The sequence below is a fragment of the Lepus europaeus genome, chromosome 7 (genome assembly GCF_033115175.1).
Source record: "Lepus europaeus isolate LE1 chromosome 7, mLepTim1.pri, whole genome shotgun sequence".
NCBI classification, from domain to species: domain Eukaryota; kingdom Metazoa; phylum Chordata; class Mammalia; order Lagomorpha; family Leporidae; genus Lepus; species Lepus europaeus.
In genome coordinates this window covers 54,534,233-54,555,039 of record NC_084833.1, presented here as the reverse complement: position 1 = coordinate 54,555,039, position 20,807 = coordinate 54,534,233, and the positions used below count along the sequence as shown (strand labels likewise).

Genomic DNA, 20,807 nt, shown 5'->3' with positions numbered 1-20,807 from the left:
TTTAAAACTTAGCTACTACACATTACAACCTGCAGGTACTTAGACCTACTGCAGAGAGGAAAGAAAATACCCCTACCTTGGAGAACTGTGGCTTAAGCATGAGAAGGACTATTATTGTGAGGAACTCTCCCTGAGCTGCCAACACCTTGCCCAAGGACACCAAGACCCCTTCTCAGAACAGTAGAACACACGTGGCCTAGTCCACATCGAGCTTTTTTAACCCATTGCTCAGATGATGTGCTGGAAACTTCCTGTCCTTGATGATCCTATCACGATCTGGGTAACCTCCACAGTGGTAAGCACGAGTGAAAGAAAGAATAGGGCTGGAAGGCGGGCATCACCATACTTACCAAAACGGGTAAGGAGGGGATGGGCGATGAGCTTGGAGACTGGCCAGGAAGATTCAGGGCATTGAACTTGGGAACCACAGCAACGCTGACCCTCCGCCGGGGCATATTCTGTGGGCAGAGAAGTAAATGGGTTCAATGTCTGGGAGGCATCAATAGCCCTGGTTGAGAAGGGCCTGGAAAAAGCCTATTAGTACCTAATTCTGTAATGACACTCCCTGGATATTTTGGTTTTGAGGTAGCAATGATACTGGGAATTGGTGTGGAGAGAGGGGTCAAAGTGAACTCAAATTTTCTATTGATGATGAGTGATCTCTCACTATGTTCTTACTTTAGCTCACAGGACCCTGGAGATACAGAATGGAATGGCTTCCAGCCTCTGAATGACACCTGGATCCTGTATAAAAACCACCTGCAGCAACACCAAAGGCTTATGCATCACTTCATGTTCAGTTAAGGGACTTAAAACCAGGCAGACTACATACAAGGAAGAAAGATGAGGTTTTATAGCCCAAGTTGGCAGGTGTGGGAGCTCTTTGGAGACTGTTCAGAGGTACTCTGACCCCCATGGATCTAAGGAAGACCTCTTGGGTGACCATGGAATCTTTGTGATTGTCCTTGGACCTTGGTATTCCTTGAACATGCATACCTTTCCCATCGTGAGGGACATGGATCGGGCAGTGCGAGGGACCCCGTCTTCTGCAGCAGGAGGGAACAAAGAAGAGAATTCAGGTAAGTTTCCGACTAGGTTACAACAGGAAACCAGCAGACAGAAACAGCCATGGTACCCATGGACCAGAACTGGCTCTCAGCAGGTGGTCCAAGGGTCTGGGCATTGAGGATGCTAAATTTCACCCTCTGAAATGATCACCTGCAGAGTGCAAGATTTTTTGGACAAAACTGTTGTCCTAACTCTACTGGACACTATGGTAAGCCCGAGTCTTTCACCTCTCATTTTCATCTGACCCCACTACTTGGTATCTGGGGAGTGCCCTGGACAGCGTGCAAAAACTACGTATAGCAACTCTGAGGCTTTTTGGGTCACTGCTCATTCTAGGGGAGTACAACTAGGGAAACTATGAGCAAGGAAGGGGCAGTGTTGATAAAGAATGAACACTTGCTGACCAAGGTAGTTTCAGTAACCACCTACAAAGTGATTCAGAACAAAGCAAGTCACCCTCCCAGGATTTTCTTCTTTTGTACATACATTAAATGATGTGGTTAATATAAACCTTTTAGCACCACACCTGGGCAATACTGATACCTAGAAGCATCTGAATTTGTGCAGAGAACATTTGCAAGCTCAATTCAGTGTGACTCAGCTGGACCGTTGCCATCCAGCCCGTACCCCACCCCCCGAATACATCATGTCCATGTATCTTAGGGGAGTCTCTTGAGAAGCACATAACTATTTTTCCTAACCTAATCTGAGGTTCCCTGTTAACCAACAGGTTTACACTATCTTTCTTGTGATTATTGATGTATTATTTCTAACATCTTATTTTATACTTTCTACTTACCGTGATTTATTCATTGATCTTTTCCCCACTAATCCCTCCTCCACTTCTCATACTAGTCTGGAAATTATAACTCCTAGTTATAATCTTTGGTGTGTCCCCTTAACTAATAATAACCCCCTTCAACCTTAATTATACTGGTTTTCATCATTTGTATTTCACCTTGTTTTTATACTCCCAGCTTACTCATGATTGTTTTCTCCAAAGGATGCCTATTTACTTAGACGTTTACAAATGTTTTTGCTCGCCATCCCTTCTTGTATCCTATTCCTCTCTTTTGAACTCAATTTCATTTTTCCCTAAATACATTCTTCAGTTGTTCTCTTGGTAAGGTATCTGAGAAGCACATTCTCCTAGTTGCTGTCTCAAAATGTCTTCACCTCGCCTCCAGTTGTGTATGTGAGCTTAAATGGTTGTATTAGCCATAGGTTGACAGTTACTTTCTCTCAGTTCTTTGAAGAGCTCACCCTGTTGTCTTCCGGTACTGTAAGTGCTTTGTGAATAACCTTATCCTTAGTTACTTTTAAGATCTGGACTTTGTTATTCCACGTTTTCTTTTTTGATGTGTCTTTCTCCTACATGAGATTTGTTAGGCTTTCTGAATCCAAAAATGCAGATCTTTCTTCTGGGAAGTTCTCAATATTCTTTGAGTATCTTCTCTATCTAGTTCTCCCCTCTGAACACCTAATATATTTAGCACTCCCTCATTCTGTACTCTCTATCCCATATCTCATAATGTATTTTTCATATTTTTAATCAATTTACACTGTGAAATGCATTTTGGGTAAATTTATCTTCCAGATTATTTTTTTTTCTTCAACTCTGCACAATTTGTTTTATCAACCAGGATAAGCTAGGTTATGCTACAATGGTAAATAATCCCATAATGGTTTACAACTACAAGGTTTGGTTTTTCATCTATGCTGCATGTCCATTTACTTCTTTTTATCTGTTTATTTGAATGGCACAGTTTCGGGGGGAGGGGAGTGGAGGGAGCATTCTTCTATCTATTGGTTCACTCCTCAAACAGCCACAATAGCTGAAGCTAATCTAGGCCCAAGCCAGGAGCCCAGAACTCCATCCCAATCACCTATTTAGGTGACAAGGGCCCAGGTACTTGTGCCATTTTCCACTGCTTTCCCAGGTGCACTAGCAGGGAGGTGGATTGGAAGTGGAGCTGTCAGAACTCAAACCTACACTCTGACACAGGATGCAGGTGTTGTGTCAGGTTAACCCGCTCAGCCACGACACCGCGCCTCAGCATTTATTTCTAAGTTGGCAACAGGCTCTGCTGTTCACTTCCTTACCCAGGAGTCAGGCGAATGGACTTTCTAGTATTCCAGAGCAGTGGTGGCTATCATGTCAGGAGAAAGAAACCCAGGGTAAGTTGCTAGCATGTCCTACGGCCCTCAGCTCAGTAACACATGGCTTCCTGCCCATGTTTCATTCACCAAAGCTAGTCTCATGGCCTTGCCTAACTTGAAGAGGATGGGGAAGTGTGCCCAGCAGGAAGAGATCTGCAAAACTGAGGACTGGCTCAACCATAGCAACCACCACACCCAAACTGAGTGTCTGTTTTTTAAATTTTACTTTGAAAGAGCTGGGGGCAGGGAACGCAGAGAGGGGGAGAGGGAGAAGGAGAAACTTCCATCTACTGGTTCATTCCTCAGATGGCTGCAATGGCCAGAATTGAGCCAAACCATCATCTGAATCTCCCACATGGGTGGCAGGGGCCCAAACACTCAGGCCATCTGCCTCTGCTTTTCCCAGGCCATTAGCAGGGAGCTGGATTGGAAGTGTAGCAGCTGGGACTTGAAGCAGTGCTCATATGGGATACCAGTGGCTTTACTTCTATGCGCCAATGCTGGCCCCAAATTTCTAATTTCTATGACTTCATTCCTAATTTTGAGAAGTTCTATTTTATTCTTTTCTGACAATTCTTTTCCCTCATGTATTTGGCCCATTCTTTAGTTCTCTAAGAATTTTAAACATCTTTTAAAAAAAAAATCAGAGTATCTTTATTATGTGAGGTTCTTAGGATATTCTCCTGTTGTTCTTGATGGGTTGTTTTCATGTGAACTCCTCTCCATTGAGGCTTTATGTAGTGGAATTCTGTGTGTTCTGGGTGCAGGGCAGATCCTTGTACAGTGGCTGGCAGTGCTCTTGGGGGTACCGTCTTGCTGCTCTTTACACCACCCCAAACACATACCACATCATCATGGCTGTTACTCTGGGCATGCACTACTCCTTGAAGGAAGGAGAAAGTATCTTCCTACTGGAGCACAGGGTGAAACAGAAAAACTTTACTGTTTTTCTGCTAGTTGATGATTGTTTTTTCCCTAATCTAAATTCTATATAAACAGACAATGCTTGGAAGATCTGACCTCTCTATGGGAAGCTCAGTGTCCATTCACCGTGGATGTCCAAGCCTCATCTCAGATCACGTGTGAGTGCAGCACTCAGCCCCACGCCCCGGAGGCTACCACTGTCCCCAAGGAAGCTGCAGGGCAAGCGTGGTTCCATTGTTCCTTTTCTTGTATCTGGGCATTTCAATTTCTTTTCTTGTGGATTCAGCTGTTCTTTTAAAGTTTGCCTTATTCTGTCCAGAAGAAATTTCTTTTTGTGGTCAATAGATCTTGAAGTTTTCCAGTCAGCCACGATATCAGAACTAGAAAACGTTCTTTATATGTGAAGAGTTCAAATAAATAATAAAATACCAATCTTACAAATGGGCAAACATCATAATTAGGGAATTTATAGAAGTAGAAATGCAAATGCTTAGTAAATATTTGGAAAGTCTAACAATTAGTTTTACAAATCAAAATTATGAAAAATGCACAATTTTGGCTTATCAAAGTCACAAATATTTTTAGAAGAACAAGAATTGTGTCAATGGCACATGCATTGTAACTTACTAGATGAAACTATCAAAGGGTTACTTGAAAATATTTCTTTTAAGACTCTTGTATTTCTTTCCCTTTAACTAGTATTTACACTTCTGGAATTCTGTAAGGGGTGTATGTGAGCTCAAAGTTTCACAGAAAATGCTTATTATGAAAAACTATGCATGGATTTCAAGATTTTTTACACCAAAATAAACTTATCTTTTAATTCCATTTTCCATGAACTTTTTGAAGTACCCTTGTAGCTTGAGGAAATAATCCAAATTGCAAACAATCAACATGTTGGATATTCAGAGAAAAGGAATTCATGTTATATTTTTAACACTGTATCAACACTTTTCTAAACAGCTATTTTATTTCCCTGTAGTCTTCAGAGTCCCAGCCACAGAGACTGCCAGAGGCTCTGTGAAGATCGCGATCAGCAGTCTCAGGGACTGGTCACAGCTCAGCTTCTAGACACACCTGCCTGGCTGCCTGCCCTGCCCCGCCACGTGTTGGAAGCTTCCTTGGGTCTGGGCATGTGTGTCCTTAACTTCCACATTCCAGAAGCATGTGGGATACATTGAAGTTGCTCAATGAATGTATGTAGCATGAATGAATGAGACTCATGGGTAGCTGTTCAACCCATATAGCTTGGGTATGGTGGTTTGCAAGAGACCTTGAACCTTGCAAGGCAAGAATTCTAGAACCTGCACTTGGATTTCTTTGGCAGCAAGCAGCTTCCTCAGCTTCCAACACTGACTGAGCTGTTAGCAGCCCAGAGGCACGTGGGGCAGGAGCTGTGCTGCTGAGATCCAAAGCAGACAGGCTGAAGCATGTGGACACTGCCTTTGGACTCTGGGCAGTGTCACTGATACTCCCCAGGAAACTTGCTAACCTCCTGTTTATAGAGGCTTCTCCATCTGTTATACTTTCTGCACTTCCCCTCCTCCTGCTCTTGCTAACACGGATGTTTGCATTCCACAGGGATTCCTGTTGCTAAAAGGTCTGTTTGCTCCTGCTTATCCCTCATCAGCTGGAGCCCCAAGCCCCGCAGAGCTCAAGGCACCACCCTCCTCCCAACATGCTCTCGTTACTCCAACGTTCACACGTCAAAATATAAATGCACGGTCCACTGTGAAGTCAGAATCATCTCCTAACAATAAAATGTGGCCATGCCATGTGGGTTATGCCCACCAGTACGCCCCACTGCCTGGAGGATAGAGGCTGACGTGTGGCCCCAGCCTTCACACACACACACACACACACACACAACTCCATCACACTGTTTCATCTTCTTTCTCCCAGTCCCCACTCTGCCAGTGCTGTTTTTTCCACCTGGGACATATTTCTTCCTCTTGCCTGGAGAACTCCTATTTTTACTTTAAACACGGACCAATGCCATCCTTCTGTGAAGGCTTTCTTGATGCCCTCCAGCAGAATCAAGTGGCCCGTGTTCTGTGCTCCTATAACAGTTTGTATAGAACTTTAAAAATAGAGTGGTTCTTTAAATGCACTGCTATTTAGTTCAGTAATGGTGCATTTGAGCCTGTTCCCTGTTCTCTACCCTTCATCTGTTCCAAGGCTGTTGCAGTAGCATCTTTGTGGGATTCCCTCTCTGCTTGTCCCAGTAATGTAATCGTCACATCTCAGAGGGAACCTTCTTAGACTACATAAATGATCAGGTCATCTCCCTGATTCAGATCTCTGGTTTCCATAATAAAGCCCAAATTCCTTAGCATGCGCTTCCTAAAATGGGGGTCTCAAAACAAAGGCACAGGGTTTGGGGTCACTCTCACAAAGTAGAGGGAGCTCTTGGCAGTGGGGGGTTCTGTGTCCATGGTCAGCTGCTACGATCAGCTACGCTGAAAGCCATTTGGGGCCATTTCCATTTCCTTGTCTTGGGCCCCGTGGGGTCGCTGGAGCAGCTGCTGTGAGGCCTCTAGGCATCACTGACCAGGGGCAGAGAGCTTTGCTCAACTGGAAACAGGTTCTAGGGCTGCCCTGATCACTCTGCTCCTGGCTAACAGCCATCAGGGGTCCACATTGCAGGCCCAAGATGGAAGCAGGCATCCGGGTCCTTACCAGAGGGGCCACAGCTGCGGCTTGAATTCTGATTTGCAAGTTTTTTGAACTCCATGAGCTCTGCGTGGTCCTTCTCATATGTCCTCTTCAGATTCTCCACATACTGCATCATTACTTCTGTTGCTTTCGACATGCGCTTCTCCTGTAGGGATGGGAAGGAAAGCGTGACTCTGGGGGTGAGAGGGGACCCAGGGAGGATCAGAAATGCGGCTGTGCCCTGGAGGTGGTGAGAGGAGGAAGGGAGCCACTGCTGCTTGCACAGAGGGTCAGGGAAGGCTCTGGGACGGAATAAAGCAGACACGGGGTGTAGGCAACATCCGGGCATGTGGACATCCGCGGGAAGGAGAAAGTCTTCAGGCCAGGGAACTGCAGGGGGAGTCCAGAGGGCAGAAAGCCAGAGGGTTTGTGTGGAGGTGAGGATTTATCCTCTGGAGACGGAAGGGGTGCTATTACAGACAGCGCAGGGACAAAGGCATAGACCAAGGCTGCGGGCCATTTGACTGGCGTAGGAATCGGCAGGCAGTTGGTTTAGTCGTAGGAAGGAAAGGTGAGTTCGGACTGGTTTGCGAAGGACCTTGGCTGTCAGACGAGCATCTACACTTGTTCCGAAGGAAAGGGGAAGTCACTGAATGTCCGAAAGGAAGGGAATGGCTCGGTTAGGACACGAGAGGAGATGGGACTGAGGAAGTGAGACTGGCGGCAAGAAGAGCAACAGGGAAGGACCGGAAGCGGCCTGACTGTCCAGGTGGGGCACAGAGGAAGCAGGGGCTGGGACCCAGCAGCCAGAGCTGGGGAGCTGTGGGGATGACCTAAGGAGCACATCTGGGCAGCTGCACACTGAGGGCCATGACGCTCTGCCTGGTCACAGTGGGGACCCGTCCAGGAACTTCCCCTCCCCAGAGTCCTCCCTGGGTGCTGCTCCCCCCAGCTGGTCTGCGCTGCTGAGTCAGCTGCCTTTCTCGCAGAGGGACACCAGGGTGGACAGCCCCGTGGCTTGTCCTCCCCTGAGCCCAGGACACGGCCCACGGCATAGCATCAGCAACCAGCCCAGCGCTTCGCAGGTGTCACAGCAGCCACACAGCAGCCAGCCTTGTCATCCTGTCGTCCTCCTCTCGTAGCACAAAAAGCTGAAGTGTGCAGAGCTCAGGACCCGGCCCAAGGTCACGCAGCCCATGTTGGGCGGGCCCGAGTGGAGCTCTGTGTGCTGCAGGACTTCGAATCTGGGCGTGACTCGCGCTGTTACCTGCCTGAGACTCGCGCTAGCTTCATCTGGGGAAACAGCTGGCTAGAGTTGCTGTGTGCATGCAGTGACACAGCAGTTTTCCCTAAACATATTTTGCCAAAACTAGTTCCACCTGAGTTGGATAGGTATTCTGTGAAAACAAAGGGGGACACTTCTTCAAACACTTGGGAAATAGGGGACTTTAAAAAGTTCATGGAAAATGGAATTAAAAATGAATTTTGATGCAAGACATTTTGAAATCCATGCAGAGTGTTCCCACAGAGTGAACACGCTGTCCATAAACTTTTGGAGCACCGCTCAGATGTGAGTAAAGTTGAAGAGGCTTCCTCACCACAGGACTTCTCCAATCCAGTACAGATTAGAAGTCTCCAAGGAAGGACGCCGTACCCAGTATTTCCCAAACTCCTTTCCTTGGGAAGCCCGTGGTTCACCAAAAGCACTCTGAACCCAATACCCCAGGCCGGGAGCCTGGCCCAGAGGAAGTCACCACGCTCGCTCCTGGAGGCAGAGCGGGGCCAGTCGGCAAGGCTCACCTGGCGGACGGCCCCCACCGCCTCAGCCCGGCTGGAGAGGCGGGCAGCCAGGCGGTGCAGGACGGTGATGTCTTCCAGCAGCTTCTGGTAGGTCTCCCGGTGCTCGCAGTGGTGCCACAGCGACGCTGAAGACTGAGAGAGAGAAACAGCATCACCTGGGGTCCTCACGTCAGGCTAAGGACTGAGGTATGGGTCCCCGCCCCTGCCCCAGCGCATATGCTGAAATGCTACCGTGCAATGCGCTGGCCTTGGGAGGTGAGGCCTTTGCCAAGTGAGGAGGTCATGAGGGTGAAGCCCCCTGTGAGCAGGACGGGGACCCCAGAGAGCTCTCTCTCTGCTACATCGGAATATAAAAAGAAGCTGCCCGTTGGAAACCCCGAAGACGGCCTTTATGAGGCCCTGACCATCCTGGCATTCTGATGCTGGACTTCCAGCCTCCAGAACTGCGAGACAAAGGGCTGTTTGTTAAAGCATCCCATCTACAACAGTTTGTCCCCTGAACTAAGACACACGCTGAGCTTGGACTTGGTTCTGGCAAGGCCAGCACTAGGCCTCACATCCCGGCTGAGAGGAGAGCCTCTACAGGGCCTGGGCCACAGCCTTGCTGGGGCTTGGAGAAGCCCCCCTGGCTGGCCTGAAGGAGTCACTTCCTGGCCACCTAGCCCCGTCCTGAGACTCTCCCAAGCTCAGAGGCCTTGCCCATAGCCTCGGGGTAGCCAGGCCTGCAGGATCTCTGCCTTGACCCCTCTGAGCAATCCAAAGAGAACTCTGCCCAGCTCAGGGTCTTGGCCCACTTCCAAATTTCAGGAGACTCTTTGGTGACTGAAAGAAGCATGACACCTGGTACAGCCTTTCTACCAGCCCCTCCTCCAAGGGGTCCTCAAAATCGGGCTCCACACTTACCGTAATGGAAGCTTTGAAGTTTTCCAGTTCCTTCTCAGTGTTCTCCTCTGTCAGGTTGCGTTCCCTTTCAGCCTGGTTAATTCTGGCTTCCAGGGTGTAGCTGTCATTTCTAAAGGCCAAGGACAGTTGTACAAACACGTTCTGTTGGGAACAAGAGTGTGGGAGAGGTGCTAGGAGGAGTTACTGTAGGGCACAAGGCTACAGGTGCATCTCATGTGTGTGCCTTACACAACAGCCCCAGGAACCATCGGCCAAAGCAGCCAAGTGCAAGTGAGACTTGCGCTTGACAGTAAATCACACAAAAATGGAGAAAGAGAACCTAAGGCCTGCCTAGGTCCTTCCCAGGACCAGAAGACCAAATACATCCTACCAAAAAACAGCAACTCTGCCTTCTATTGAATTTCAGGAAAACAACATGCTGTTTTGGGATTTAGGCAAACTTGGGCCAATGCAGCTGATTGTGTAAGCAGTGTGGATTTATGCTGGGGCTTAGCAAATGGGAGATTTGGGGGGATTTTGTGTAAAACAACTATATTTTAAAAAAAAAAAACCATTTGCAATTTAAGCCTGTGGCCTTAAAGCAAACTTCAGCCAGCATCTAGCATGAGTATTTCAAATTCTACATCAATAGCAGCTTTAAGTAGCAGCCAGGAGAGAATTCCAGATACGAGTGGTAGGGTAGGTTTTGTGGAATAAACAGTCCATGCCCAAAGTACAGGCTGCATGAATGAATTTTTAAAGGTAGTACTGACCAGACCTGGATTTCCTGGAAAAATAGGAAAGTAGGGAGGAGAAAGAGCCAGATGGACTCCACGCAGGAAGGAAGCTCCGCTCTTGAATTTTACAGCCCTCATCTGCCCCAAGTAGTAACAGATTTACACCCTGGGCTCACTGACTGAAGCCTGAACTCCTGAAGTTTATGTAACCAGGCCCATGCAGGGTGGACATTTCCAGATAGAACCAAAGCCCTTCAGCTGCCCCAGTAATGACGACAGCAATATTGAGCACCTGCTGTATGCTGGCACTGTGATGAGTTTCATGAAGTGTGGCTAATTTAGTCCCACAACAACCCTTTGTGATTGGAAGTGTTATGTGTATTGGGCAGGCAAAGAGACCAAGACCCAGAGAGTCACTGACTGTTCAAGGTGACACAGGGAGTAGCAGAGTCAGGATTTAACCTTGGACTGTCTGATTCCAAAGCCCATTTTTCGTCTGCTGTGCTGGCTGTGTCAGTATACTTGTAAGGATGAGATCTGACCGTCAAACAAGGTTCATCCTCACAAATGTCAGCAGGTGGGCTTTGAGCTCCCAGCCTCATAATGGTGATTCTTTGTCCCACCCAGGCCTTAGTCAAGCGCATGAATATTCACAGTGTGGTTCTCCATACTGGAGCTGCCCCCTTAACAGCAGTGGAACATAGAGTCTTGGATTTAGTTGGAACACTTGGGTCCAAATCTTGTTTTTGCTAAGTACTAGTTCTGAGACATTGGGTATGTTATTTATATGGGCATCGGTTCAAGGTTTGGCTGCTTCTCTCCTAATCCAGCTCTCTGCTATGGGCTGGGAAAGCAGTAGAGGACGGCCCAAGTCCTTGGGCCCCTGTGCCCACGTGGGAGACCCAGAAGAAGCTCCTGGCTTCGGATTGGCACAGCTCCAGCCGTTGCGGCCATCTGGGGGAGTGAGCCAGCAGATGGAAGACCTCTCTCTCTGCCTCTCCTTATGTGTAACTCTATCAAGTAAATAAATCCTTTAAAAAAAAAAAAAAAAGGCTGGCTCTGAGTGCTCGCTGAACTGCAAATGCAATGTCCTTGTGAGGTTACTATTCTCTGAGGTAGAAATGTCCTGTTGTCTATCACTCTGCTTATTTAGTTTGCATCCCTGTCTCACCTCTGACACTGTCCCTTCCCATCTCTCCCTTTACCAGAATGGAACACAAATGCCTCTCAGCTCACTCACCTCCTGTTCTGGGAAATGGAGGGCCCATGGGAAGTAATGGGGGAATTGCTGACAGCACAGCCTGCTGCTCAGCTAGTGTTTTCTCTCAAAAGGCAGAGAGAGAGAGAGAGAGAGAGAGAGAGAGAGAAATCTTCCATCCACTGGTTCACTCCCCAAATGGCCACAACAGCCAGGAGTGGGCCAGGCTGCAGCCAGAAGCTAAGAACTCCATCTTTGTTTCCCACGTGGGTGGTGGGGACTCAACTGCTCGAACCACATCCTGCTGCCTCCCAGGGTGCAATTAGCAGGAAGCTAGAATTAGACATGGAGAAGCCAGGACTTGAGCCCAGGAACTACAACGTAGAATGCAGGCAGTGTCTGCCATGCCACACACCTGCCCTGAACTACATTTCTTGCAGCTGAAACTCTCAGGAGGCAGCCACCTTTAGACCCACGTTTGAAACTTAGAATCTTACCATCTTTTAATAATTTTGAAATAAATCTGATATAATTCTGTAGTCTTCCAGCTGACCTTGTGAATCTATGTCATGCATTTAAAGAACAAAATCTTTGAGACCAGCGCTATGGCATAGCAGGTAAAGCCGCCACCTGCAGTGCAGGCATTCCATATGGGCACAGGTTCAAGTCCCGGCTGCTCCAATTCTGGTCCAGCTCTCTGGTATGGCCTGGAAAAGCAGTGGAAGATGGTCCAAGTCCAAGTCCTTGGGCCCTTGCACCCACATAGGAGACCCTGAAGAAGCTCCTGGCTCTTCGGATTGGCACAGCTCTGGTGGTTGCAGCCAGTTGGGGAGTGAACCAGTGGATGGAAGCTCGCTTGCTCGCTCGCTCTCTCTCTCTCTCTCTCTCTCTCTGCCTCTCCTCTGTGTAACTCTTTCAAATAAATAAATCTTTAAAAAAAAAAAAACCAAAAACATAATCCTTGCAAGACATAGGATTTCCAATTAGCTTTTTACTTCTGGCCAAATTTGTGAAAATCTTCCATTAACTGGAGTGGGAGTGGGGCTCAGAGCTTCAGTAAGGCTGGTCACAATGTCTGTGTTATTCCACAGCCACTCATTCTCACTTTCTTTGGGGCAGGGAGGGGAATGTCAAAGCCAGAGGGAGGAATGTTTTGAATAAACCCAATTAAGCACAGGCACTGAAGTTCACAAAGTCACTTACCTCAACTTCCTTTTCAGTGAGTGGAGGGGCGCTGTGAAAAAAAGAAAATGTGCAAGTGAACTTTATCCAACCTATTATATAAACCACAAGGTGACTGTGACCAGTCAGCAGACCATATGTTCCCAGGCATGGAGTGGGAGGAGCTGGTGACAAGGGAAAGATGCAGAGGAACCTCTGTGTGCTCCACCAACAGCCAGGTGGTGGGTGGAAAACACCCAATTCCAGGTCGGCCCTCCCGCAGTGCCACTGTGATCTCTGGGTCTTTGGACCAGTTATTTAATCTCTCTAGGCCCCAATTTGCTCATCTATAAAGTGGGAATAGTGTCACCCTGCAGAAGTGCTACCAGAAATATATGCACATACATGTGTATACATACATACGCATGTGTGTGTACACAGAGTCAGCACTCTGTATATGCATGTTCTGTATTTGTGCATTTACCCAACCACAGGTCAAAAATATTTAGAAAAAAATTACATTTGTACTGAATGTGTAAACATTTCTTTTCATTATTCCTTACACAACATGGAAGCACTACCTACATAAAAGTTGTGTCGTATTAGGTGTTACCTAGAGATGATTTAAGGTTTACAGGGTAGCTTCTAAGCAAATACTACACTACTTAGGACAAGGAACCTGAGCTCCTATGGATTTGGGTACTGGCGGGGATGGTGGTGGTGCAGTGATGAGGTCCCGGAACCGATCCCCCTTGGATACTGAGGGGCTATTGAATAAAATATGCACATTCAGTTGGCTTCCATTTTGACAATCTCACAGGTTTGCTGTGAGGAATTAAGAAGCAAGTGCTTGTGCTGAGTACTTTACAGACTCTGCACGTCTGAGTTGCCATTTAAGATTTTGGGGAGCTACTATGTCTGCAAGGCCAGACACCCCTCCTGTCCCTAGTGTCTGTGGCAGGTGCTGGTGGGCCTGAGAAGGTGGGACGGCGTGGCCAGAGGCCTTCTCCACGGCAGGACCCTCTGACAACACAGAGTCGCGTCTGAGAGGTTCCTCGTCATGTGCCATTCCCACAGCTGCAACTTTCCGAGAGCATGCAGCCCTGTTGTCTGCACACCCATTCTGTGCACGGCTGTGCCTCTGCCTTTGCAGTCACGAAAGCTGGCCCCAGTCTGAAGCCTAGACAATGTAAATAATGTAGGGGCCCTTTCCTGTGCTGGGGAGGGAGGAGGCCTGGGAGGAGGGGCCCCCCAAGCAGCATCACAGGACTTGGCAACAGCGCTTGCTGGCAATGAGCACCTCAGGAAACACGGCTTCCTCCCTCGGACGGGTGCGGAGGGACCCCGAGAGCAGAGGCAGGGTCAGCCCCCCTGCAAGGGCGGGTCCTCACCCCTGCCGAGGGACTGTGAGAGCTTCCTGTCGGGATGAGGCAGCAAGACCTGGTGGCCCTCCAGAGCACCGCTCACGGGATAAACAGCCGCAAAGATGTTCATGCTTACAGTTCTTGTCCCGGCCCCACCCCACCTCTCCTGAGGGCCTCCGTGGAAGCTGTCACACAGGGTGCACACAGCTGTTCCAGTGCTTTCCCAGCACCCACTGAGCGCCCCCGACCCCTGGGTTTGTTTGGACAGCATGTGACATCTCCATTTCTCCATCGGTTATTCACCAATCTTGTTTTTCTGCTCTTTTGCTGTACAGCACACCCACCCTTTTTTTCAGATGTAGAAAAGTGTGAAGACTCAGAGTGGTGACACAGGCTAAGAAGCCACATGACGTGCCAGCCAGCTGCTGTGCCTTGCACACTGAGCTAAGCTGCACGGCCCTGGCCTCCAGGAGGAAAGAGCATCTTCTGAGGGACCCCTGCATATTTTCTTGGAAGAAATACCTAAAAAATCCTTTTCCCATTTTGAAAAACTTTTTAGATAGTCTACAAATAATTTGCACCACAGATAAGTGATTTGCAAAGATTTCATCTCATTTTATGGGTTGCCTTTTACTTTCTTGATGCCATTGTTTACAGTACAAAAGTTTTCTTTTAATTTTGATGAAGTACTATTCATCTGTTTTTTTTTTAATCTTTGTTGCTTTTGTCATTGGTGTCAGATCCAAAAATCCATGTACTACCCAAGGTCAGAAAGATTTACTTCTGTGTCTTCCTCTGTGAGTTTTACAGTGTTATCTCTTATATTTAGGTTTATGATTGATTTTGAGTTCATTTTTATGTGTAATGGGGGGTCCAGCTTCACTTTTTGCATATGGCTATCCAGTTTTCCCAGCACCATTTCTTGAAATTGCTATTTTTGTCTAGACATTTTCTCACTAAAATCTGTGCAAAATCAGGGGCGGGGGCTGTGGCACTGAAGGTTAAGCCTCTGCCTGCAGCACCAGCATCCCATATGGGCAGTGGTTTGAGTCCTGGCTGCTCCACTTCTGATCTGGCTCCCTGCTAATGTAAGTCTTTCAAAAAAGAAATCTACAAAATCTTTGCATGGATGGCTTCTTCTTGACTTTGGTTATTTACATAGCTTAATTACTGCCCCAGCCTTCCACTTTCGAGTTGTTCTCTATACGTGCTCTAGTTCATGGTCCCCCAGCACTATCTCAAATCATTCACCTGGCCACGTAAGTATTATTATCTCCCCACCAGAATGTTACTGCATGAGAAAACGGACAGTGTGTGTTCTCCACTCCAATTGTTCCTGTTGGTGTGTGACCCTAGGATGCCTCATCCTGTCATGTGTTCTCTTTGTACTCTGATTAACCAATTACTAGGCAAGTCCCTGTTTGAGTTCTGGATCTGCTTTGTCTCCTGAACCTGTTGAGCTTGCTGACCTCGTAATCATCTGCGTATGGTCCAAATCCCAATCCATGTAGGACATGAAACCAACTTCTTCATATTAAAAACTCAGTGGTAGCGTCCATATTTCTGCTGGGGGCAGGGATACTGAAGCTCTGGCTTCTTTAGTTGGACAGCAAGTGTCATGTGACAGGTGTATCCCTTTGGTTGTCCCATTATTCCAAGCCCCAAACTAGGGTTAGAGATCTCTGGGTCAAACTAACGGCTGAAGTTGGAAACTACCTCTAAGGAGGCCAGGAGTGGGTGGCAGGTCTAATAGTAGGGACAGGACAATTTGGTAGCTGAAGCAGTGCTTGAGAGCTGGTAACATATGCTTCAGAAGCTGTGATATTCATTGACCATGCAGAGTCATGCAGGTCGGTAGTTGGTCACTATTAACTTACTCAAGGAACATGGCACTGCTCCGGAGGAAGCTTGAGAGCATATCATAGTCATACTATTATTTTCAGCTTAACTGAGGACAAGGAACCCAGCTGTCCTCCAGGCTGCCCCTTGCATACTGAAGAGCCCTGACGATGGTGATGTGTGTGACAGAGCCCTAGTGCAGGTGCTCTGCAACCAGCCTGCTCCGAGTTCAGTTTCTACTTTATCACTTGCTAGCAGGTACCTTTGCCCCTCTGTTCCCTTGCTAAAGACAAACACAGTGAAACTCTTCCTTTTCTGTGTCACTGGTTGTCACAAACACAGTATGTAAACACGCCCTGTGACCTGCACCACACACTGGGAGTGCCCGGCCCCGACTTCCCGCCTCTGATGCCCTCTCTGCCTTCCGTGAGGTGAGCTGGCTCACCCTGCACCATCCCCAGCTGTGGATTCAGCCTGCTTCGGACTTATTTCTAGCACTTACCTCCTGTTAATTAGCATCTAGTTGCCACGCCCTCTGAGAACTGCCCTGACGATTCTATATTTTAGATGGTTACTGGGGTAACCTTGTTCTCTTTTGAAATCTACCACCAAGACCTGGGAACTCTGCTTTGCCAGGTTGCTCCTCCTAATAACTGCTTTCACCAACAGGTCTCCAGGTTGCTGGCTGAGGTCTCACCTGCTGGCACCCACCCAAACCCTCTCTTTTCTCCTTTATACTCCAAATCTTTCACTTCTCAACCCAGTTATCAAGGGCCTGTTATACGTGAACACAGTCCCAAGTCCTGCTTATATGATGACCTCATCTTGCCACCATTGCACCTTCTCATAACAGCACACCTAGGACCCCTCTATATAGATGCTGGAGCTAAGGCTCGGAAAGCAAACACACTTTCTCCCCAGGAATCGAAGCAGTCTGGTGGGTTTTCTAAGCAATCCTTCATTTGGTTCCGAATGTCTCACATCTCCATACAGCTATGAGATGTAGAGTCTCCCACTTGCAGGTAAGAGGTATAATGGGATTGAAACCCACTTCTGCCCACCACCCTCTGCTGCCATGAGCCTCTGGTGACCCTCGTGCCTCACATGCTGTGACCACCTGCTGTCTGAGTGGGAGGCACCAGACTTGGCCCTTTGTTAATCTTTTGGTTTTAGATGTGTTACCTCTGCATGGATCACTGGAATTTGACCCTTCTAGGGTCAAAAATCAAGACTGGGACTCCTGTGTGTCTTACCTAGAATTTGACACAGGGGCCACCCAGAACAGGGTCTTCCACACCCACACTGTGATTTTACCTTCCAGGGAGAGACTTGTGGACCCGCAGTTTGCGCAGCAGCACGTCAGAAATATTGGGCATCACATCCAGGCCGCTCTTCGACTCTTCCTCCTCACTAGCTGGGGAGAGCTCGGAAGGGGGCCCTAGAGGGGGAAAAAAGCGTTGACTTTTTATAAAAGGTATGTTGGAAATCAACAGTACTATTGGCAACTAGCCTCAGGGGACAGGAAGAAATTTAACATTTTTAAAAAATATTTTATTTGAGAGGTAAAGTTACAGTGAGAGGGAGAGACAGAGAGAAGGTCTTCCCTCCGTTGGTTCACTCCCCAAATGGTTACAACAGCTGGAGGTTTGCCCATCCAAAGCCAGGAGCTTCCTCCCAGTCTACCACGCAGGTGCGGGGGCTCAAGCACCCAGGTCGTCCTCCACTGCTTTCCCAAGCCATAGCAGAGAGCTGGATTGGAAGAGGAGCAGCTGGGTCTTGAACTGGCGCCCATATGGGATGCTGGCACCACAGGCGGAGGATTAACCTACTGTGCTATGGCACCGGCCCCAAAATTTAACATTTATAATCATCCAGTTTTATGCCGGGGGCCTTTTAATTGTCATCCTACTTAAACCTCACAATAATGAATGAGCTGGAAATTAGCCATCTCATTTTATAGGTGAGGAATGTAGGCCAAGCAAGATTAAGTAAATTGCTCGAGATGGCAGACCTAGCAAATGGCACAGCCAAGCTGCAAAGCAGGTCTACCTACTCCAAATTCTGCGCTCTTCTTTCACAGCTCCCACCAGGATTCGGCAGGATCTCGTGTCTGGGGTTAGGTGCTGGCTCCTGGCTACAGGCTTTGGGAAAACCCTTCTTGTTGGCAGGATTCTCAGGAGGTCTGAAAGTATTCTTGCTCAAATTAATTAAAACATTCTATCTTCTGTGTCCTACCTAGAAATCAGCATCTGTTCCCATACTCCCACAGACAGGAACAGAACCAGGGATTTTCCAGGATGAAGCTAAGTTCATCCGGTTTTTTACAGATCCCGGAAATACAGATGCCTTCTAGTCGACAGAGCTGCTAAACAGCCTTTTGTGACTTCCCAAAGCCATGCCCATTCTGCGCCTTGACAGCAGAAAAAAAACCAAGTACAGATAGTCCCTGGCTTAACAAGGGTTTAAGATTTTTCAACTTTACAATAGCGTGGAAGCAATACACATTCAGTAGAAATCATACTTTGAATTTTGACATTTTCCCAGGCTTGCAATATGTGATATGATACTCTCCTGATGCTGGCTAGTGGCAGTGGACCACTGCCCCCCGTTACTCCTACAAACACAGGGGGAATGAACTGATCCTCACACCATGATATGCTGCTGAGCTAGGATGTCTGGTAGGACAGGTGTAATAAATGCATGTTCTGTTGATGACATTTTTAACTTAGCTATCAGTTTATCAGGACCTAACAGAATCTTGAGTTGAGGAATATCTGTATTCCTTTCCCAAAGTCTCTCTCCTGTTTGAAGACAGTCCTTTTGCCTTTCTGAAGCTTACCTTCTCCAGGCCCTAGCTGCTTGTTATGGTCTCTTAGACACCATCCCACAGAGGCACAAGTTCTGGTTTGTTGCTATCACACAGACCCAGATGTGGCCTAAACAAACTTCTAGCATCGGATGGCCTTAGCAAGTGTCTCCGGCACGGACATTCGTTCTTCATACAGCAGATGTGCCGTGCCTTCCTGCGGGCCCACAGTACACGTACAGTTCAGTGAAAACTTCAGCTGTCTTTTATTAGAGCCAAATCAAGTATCCTCATCCTGGACAGTGAGTCCCCTCCGTGTGCACGCACTGCTTTGTTTTACTGGTTCCCCTGGGGTTTGCCCAGCAGCTTTCCAACCTGCTCAATCATTTCGGGGCCAGGCTAGAAATGAGGACCATAGGCCTCATTGTAGCAACCACAGACATGGAGCAAAGGCTGGGAAGCATGTGAAGACGAGGCTCACCAAGAAAGCCCATGTGGAAAGGAGAGGAAACCCACTCCTAGTTCAGCTCCAGGGGAAAAACACTTAAATGCATTCAGCTTTCCGGAGACAGAATAACGCTCGTGAGTTCCCTGATGCTCACGGTATCCAAACAAAGGCTGCAGGGCCATCTGTCAGAGGGGGCAGTTAGCAGTGCTGCTTTGGAGCAAGGCTGGACACGATGTTCTCTCAGGTTCCCGTCACCTCTCGTGGCCCGTGCTGCCCGTGTTGCTCTCTGATGCCTCCATGGGACAAATGGTAAGCCTTGCGTGCCTCTGCCTCGCTCGGCCTGTGTGTATCCTCACCACACCCAGCAGAGTCCATGAAGAGCTGGGCTACTGGGAACACACGTGATTAAGAAGATGAAGTCTCATAACCCAGTGAAAGTCATGCCAGGGGCTTTTGCCTAGAAAAGTACCCTACACTGATCCAAGACAAAAGGTTAGGTCTCCTAGCTTTTGCTAAAATAGCTAAAGAGCCATCCCAGAATTGGTAGAGCCCACCTTTCTCCTGAACTGAACCCAATTAATAACAAACATACACACACCCACCACCACCACCACCACCACCACCACTGCCACCCCCACCAGCAGCAACACTCAACTACAGGAAAAGGCAGCAAGAGTCTTCGGAACAGTGGCTGTAGAAAGAAAGTACCAGCAGTAAACTGTACAGCTTCCACCCTTCATAACTCTTCCTCCCCCCAAAGGATCGGCATGCAAGAAGATGGGAGCCGGCGCTGGGGATTTCTGACACAAGCGGTAACAGAACGGGAAAGGAAGCAGATGGAGTGGGCCAGCCAGCCGTGTGCAGAGGAGACGCGGAACGTCTCTGGAGAAGCATGCTCTCCGTCCCACCCGCCAACATGCTGACGCGAGGAGAAACTGCCCAGGCTGCCATTCTGCCTTTCTTACCGAGGAAGAGGGGCGGGGGAGGCAGAACAATGGCACTATCAGGGCTGATAACCTCAAACAATGTGGAGGGATTTACGGGAAAGAAGTGGGGTGAGTGGCAGGAGACACACGGGCAGCCCCGGAGGAAGCTGCCCCTCCCACGTCTGTCAAGTGGCCTCGTGGACAAACTCCCTGCATTTGGTCAGTCATTATCTTCCCTTTTCCTACTGAGAACATCTGGAACAAACACTGGGGCAGGTTGTCTTTACAATCCTCTCGGACCGAGGGAACGAGACAGATACCCAGTCTGGTCCAATAAACTCAAGCTTTGGACTACAAACAAAGTTAGGGAAAAAGAGCAGAAGCCAGTTCTGTCAACAACGCTACTCAGGGCTCGCTCTCGGCTTCCCCTTCCCTCCCCCTCGCCCACCCAACAGTAACAGCAGATACACAAACCCTTGATCCACAATCAAAACACTGAAGGGCCGACAAAGGGAGGAAGCAGCCAGTGAAAGTCAATCCACAAAATATATCTGGATAGAGAGATAATACAGGTAGAGGGCAGGATCCAAGATGGCGGAACAGGAGGGGGCTTACTGCTCTAGCCTGGGGGAAGACAGTTAAAAAAAAGTGTAGGGAGCACAATCTCAGGGAAGAGTTAGGGAGAAAGCTGCAGAGGAAAGCCCACCCCAGTTAGAGGGATCTACGTGGAGGGTGCGCATGTGCACAACTCAGGACCCAGCAGCCGAGAGCCTCTGCACCAGCTATGGAGACGGGTGAGACCAGCCCGCAGCAGCCCAAGCCACTGGTGATTCAGCTGT

At 48.2% G+C, this 20,807-nt stretch overlaps 1 protein-coding gene and 1 long non-coding RNA gene across 2 annotated transcripts in view; one reads left to right on the top strand and one right to left on the bottom strand.

Annotated features, from left to right (window-relative positions):
* Positions 1-20,081, top strand: part of LOC133763178 (uncharacterized) — an 80,171-nt gene extending 60,090 nt beyond the window's left edge. The window contains exons 2-4 of the long non-coding RNA XR_009866380.1: positions 684-1,079; positions 17,110-17,262; positions 19,803-20,081. This is a non-coding gene — a long non-coding RNA (uncharacterized LOC133763178). The remainder of the gene's footprint in view (positions 1-683; positions 1,080-17,109; positions 17,263-19,802) is intronic.
* The window catches only part of IRAG1 (inositol 1,4,5-triphosphate receptor associated 1), an 81,851-nt gene that overhangs the window by 18,134 nt on the left and 42,910 nt on the right, over positions 1-20,807 (bottom strand). Inside the window, exons 10-16 of the mRNA XM_062196501.1 lie at positions 17,103-17,226; positions 12,628-12,658; positions 9,511-9,651; positions 8,608-8,739; positions 6,832-6,973; positions 997-1,046; positions 351-458 (exon numbers count right to left, since the gene is read on the bottom strand). Coding sequence (XP_062052485.1) covers positions 351-458; positions 997-1,046; positions 6,832-6,973; positions 8,608-8,739; positions 9,511-9,651; positions 12,628-12,658; positions 17,103-17,226 — 728 coding nt within the window. The remainder of the gene's footprint in view (positions 1-350; positions 459-996; positions 1,047-6,831; positions 6,974-8,607; positions 8,740-9,510; positions 9,652-12,627; positions 12,659-17,102; positions 17,227-20,807) is intronic.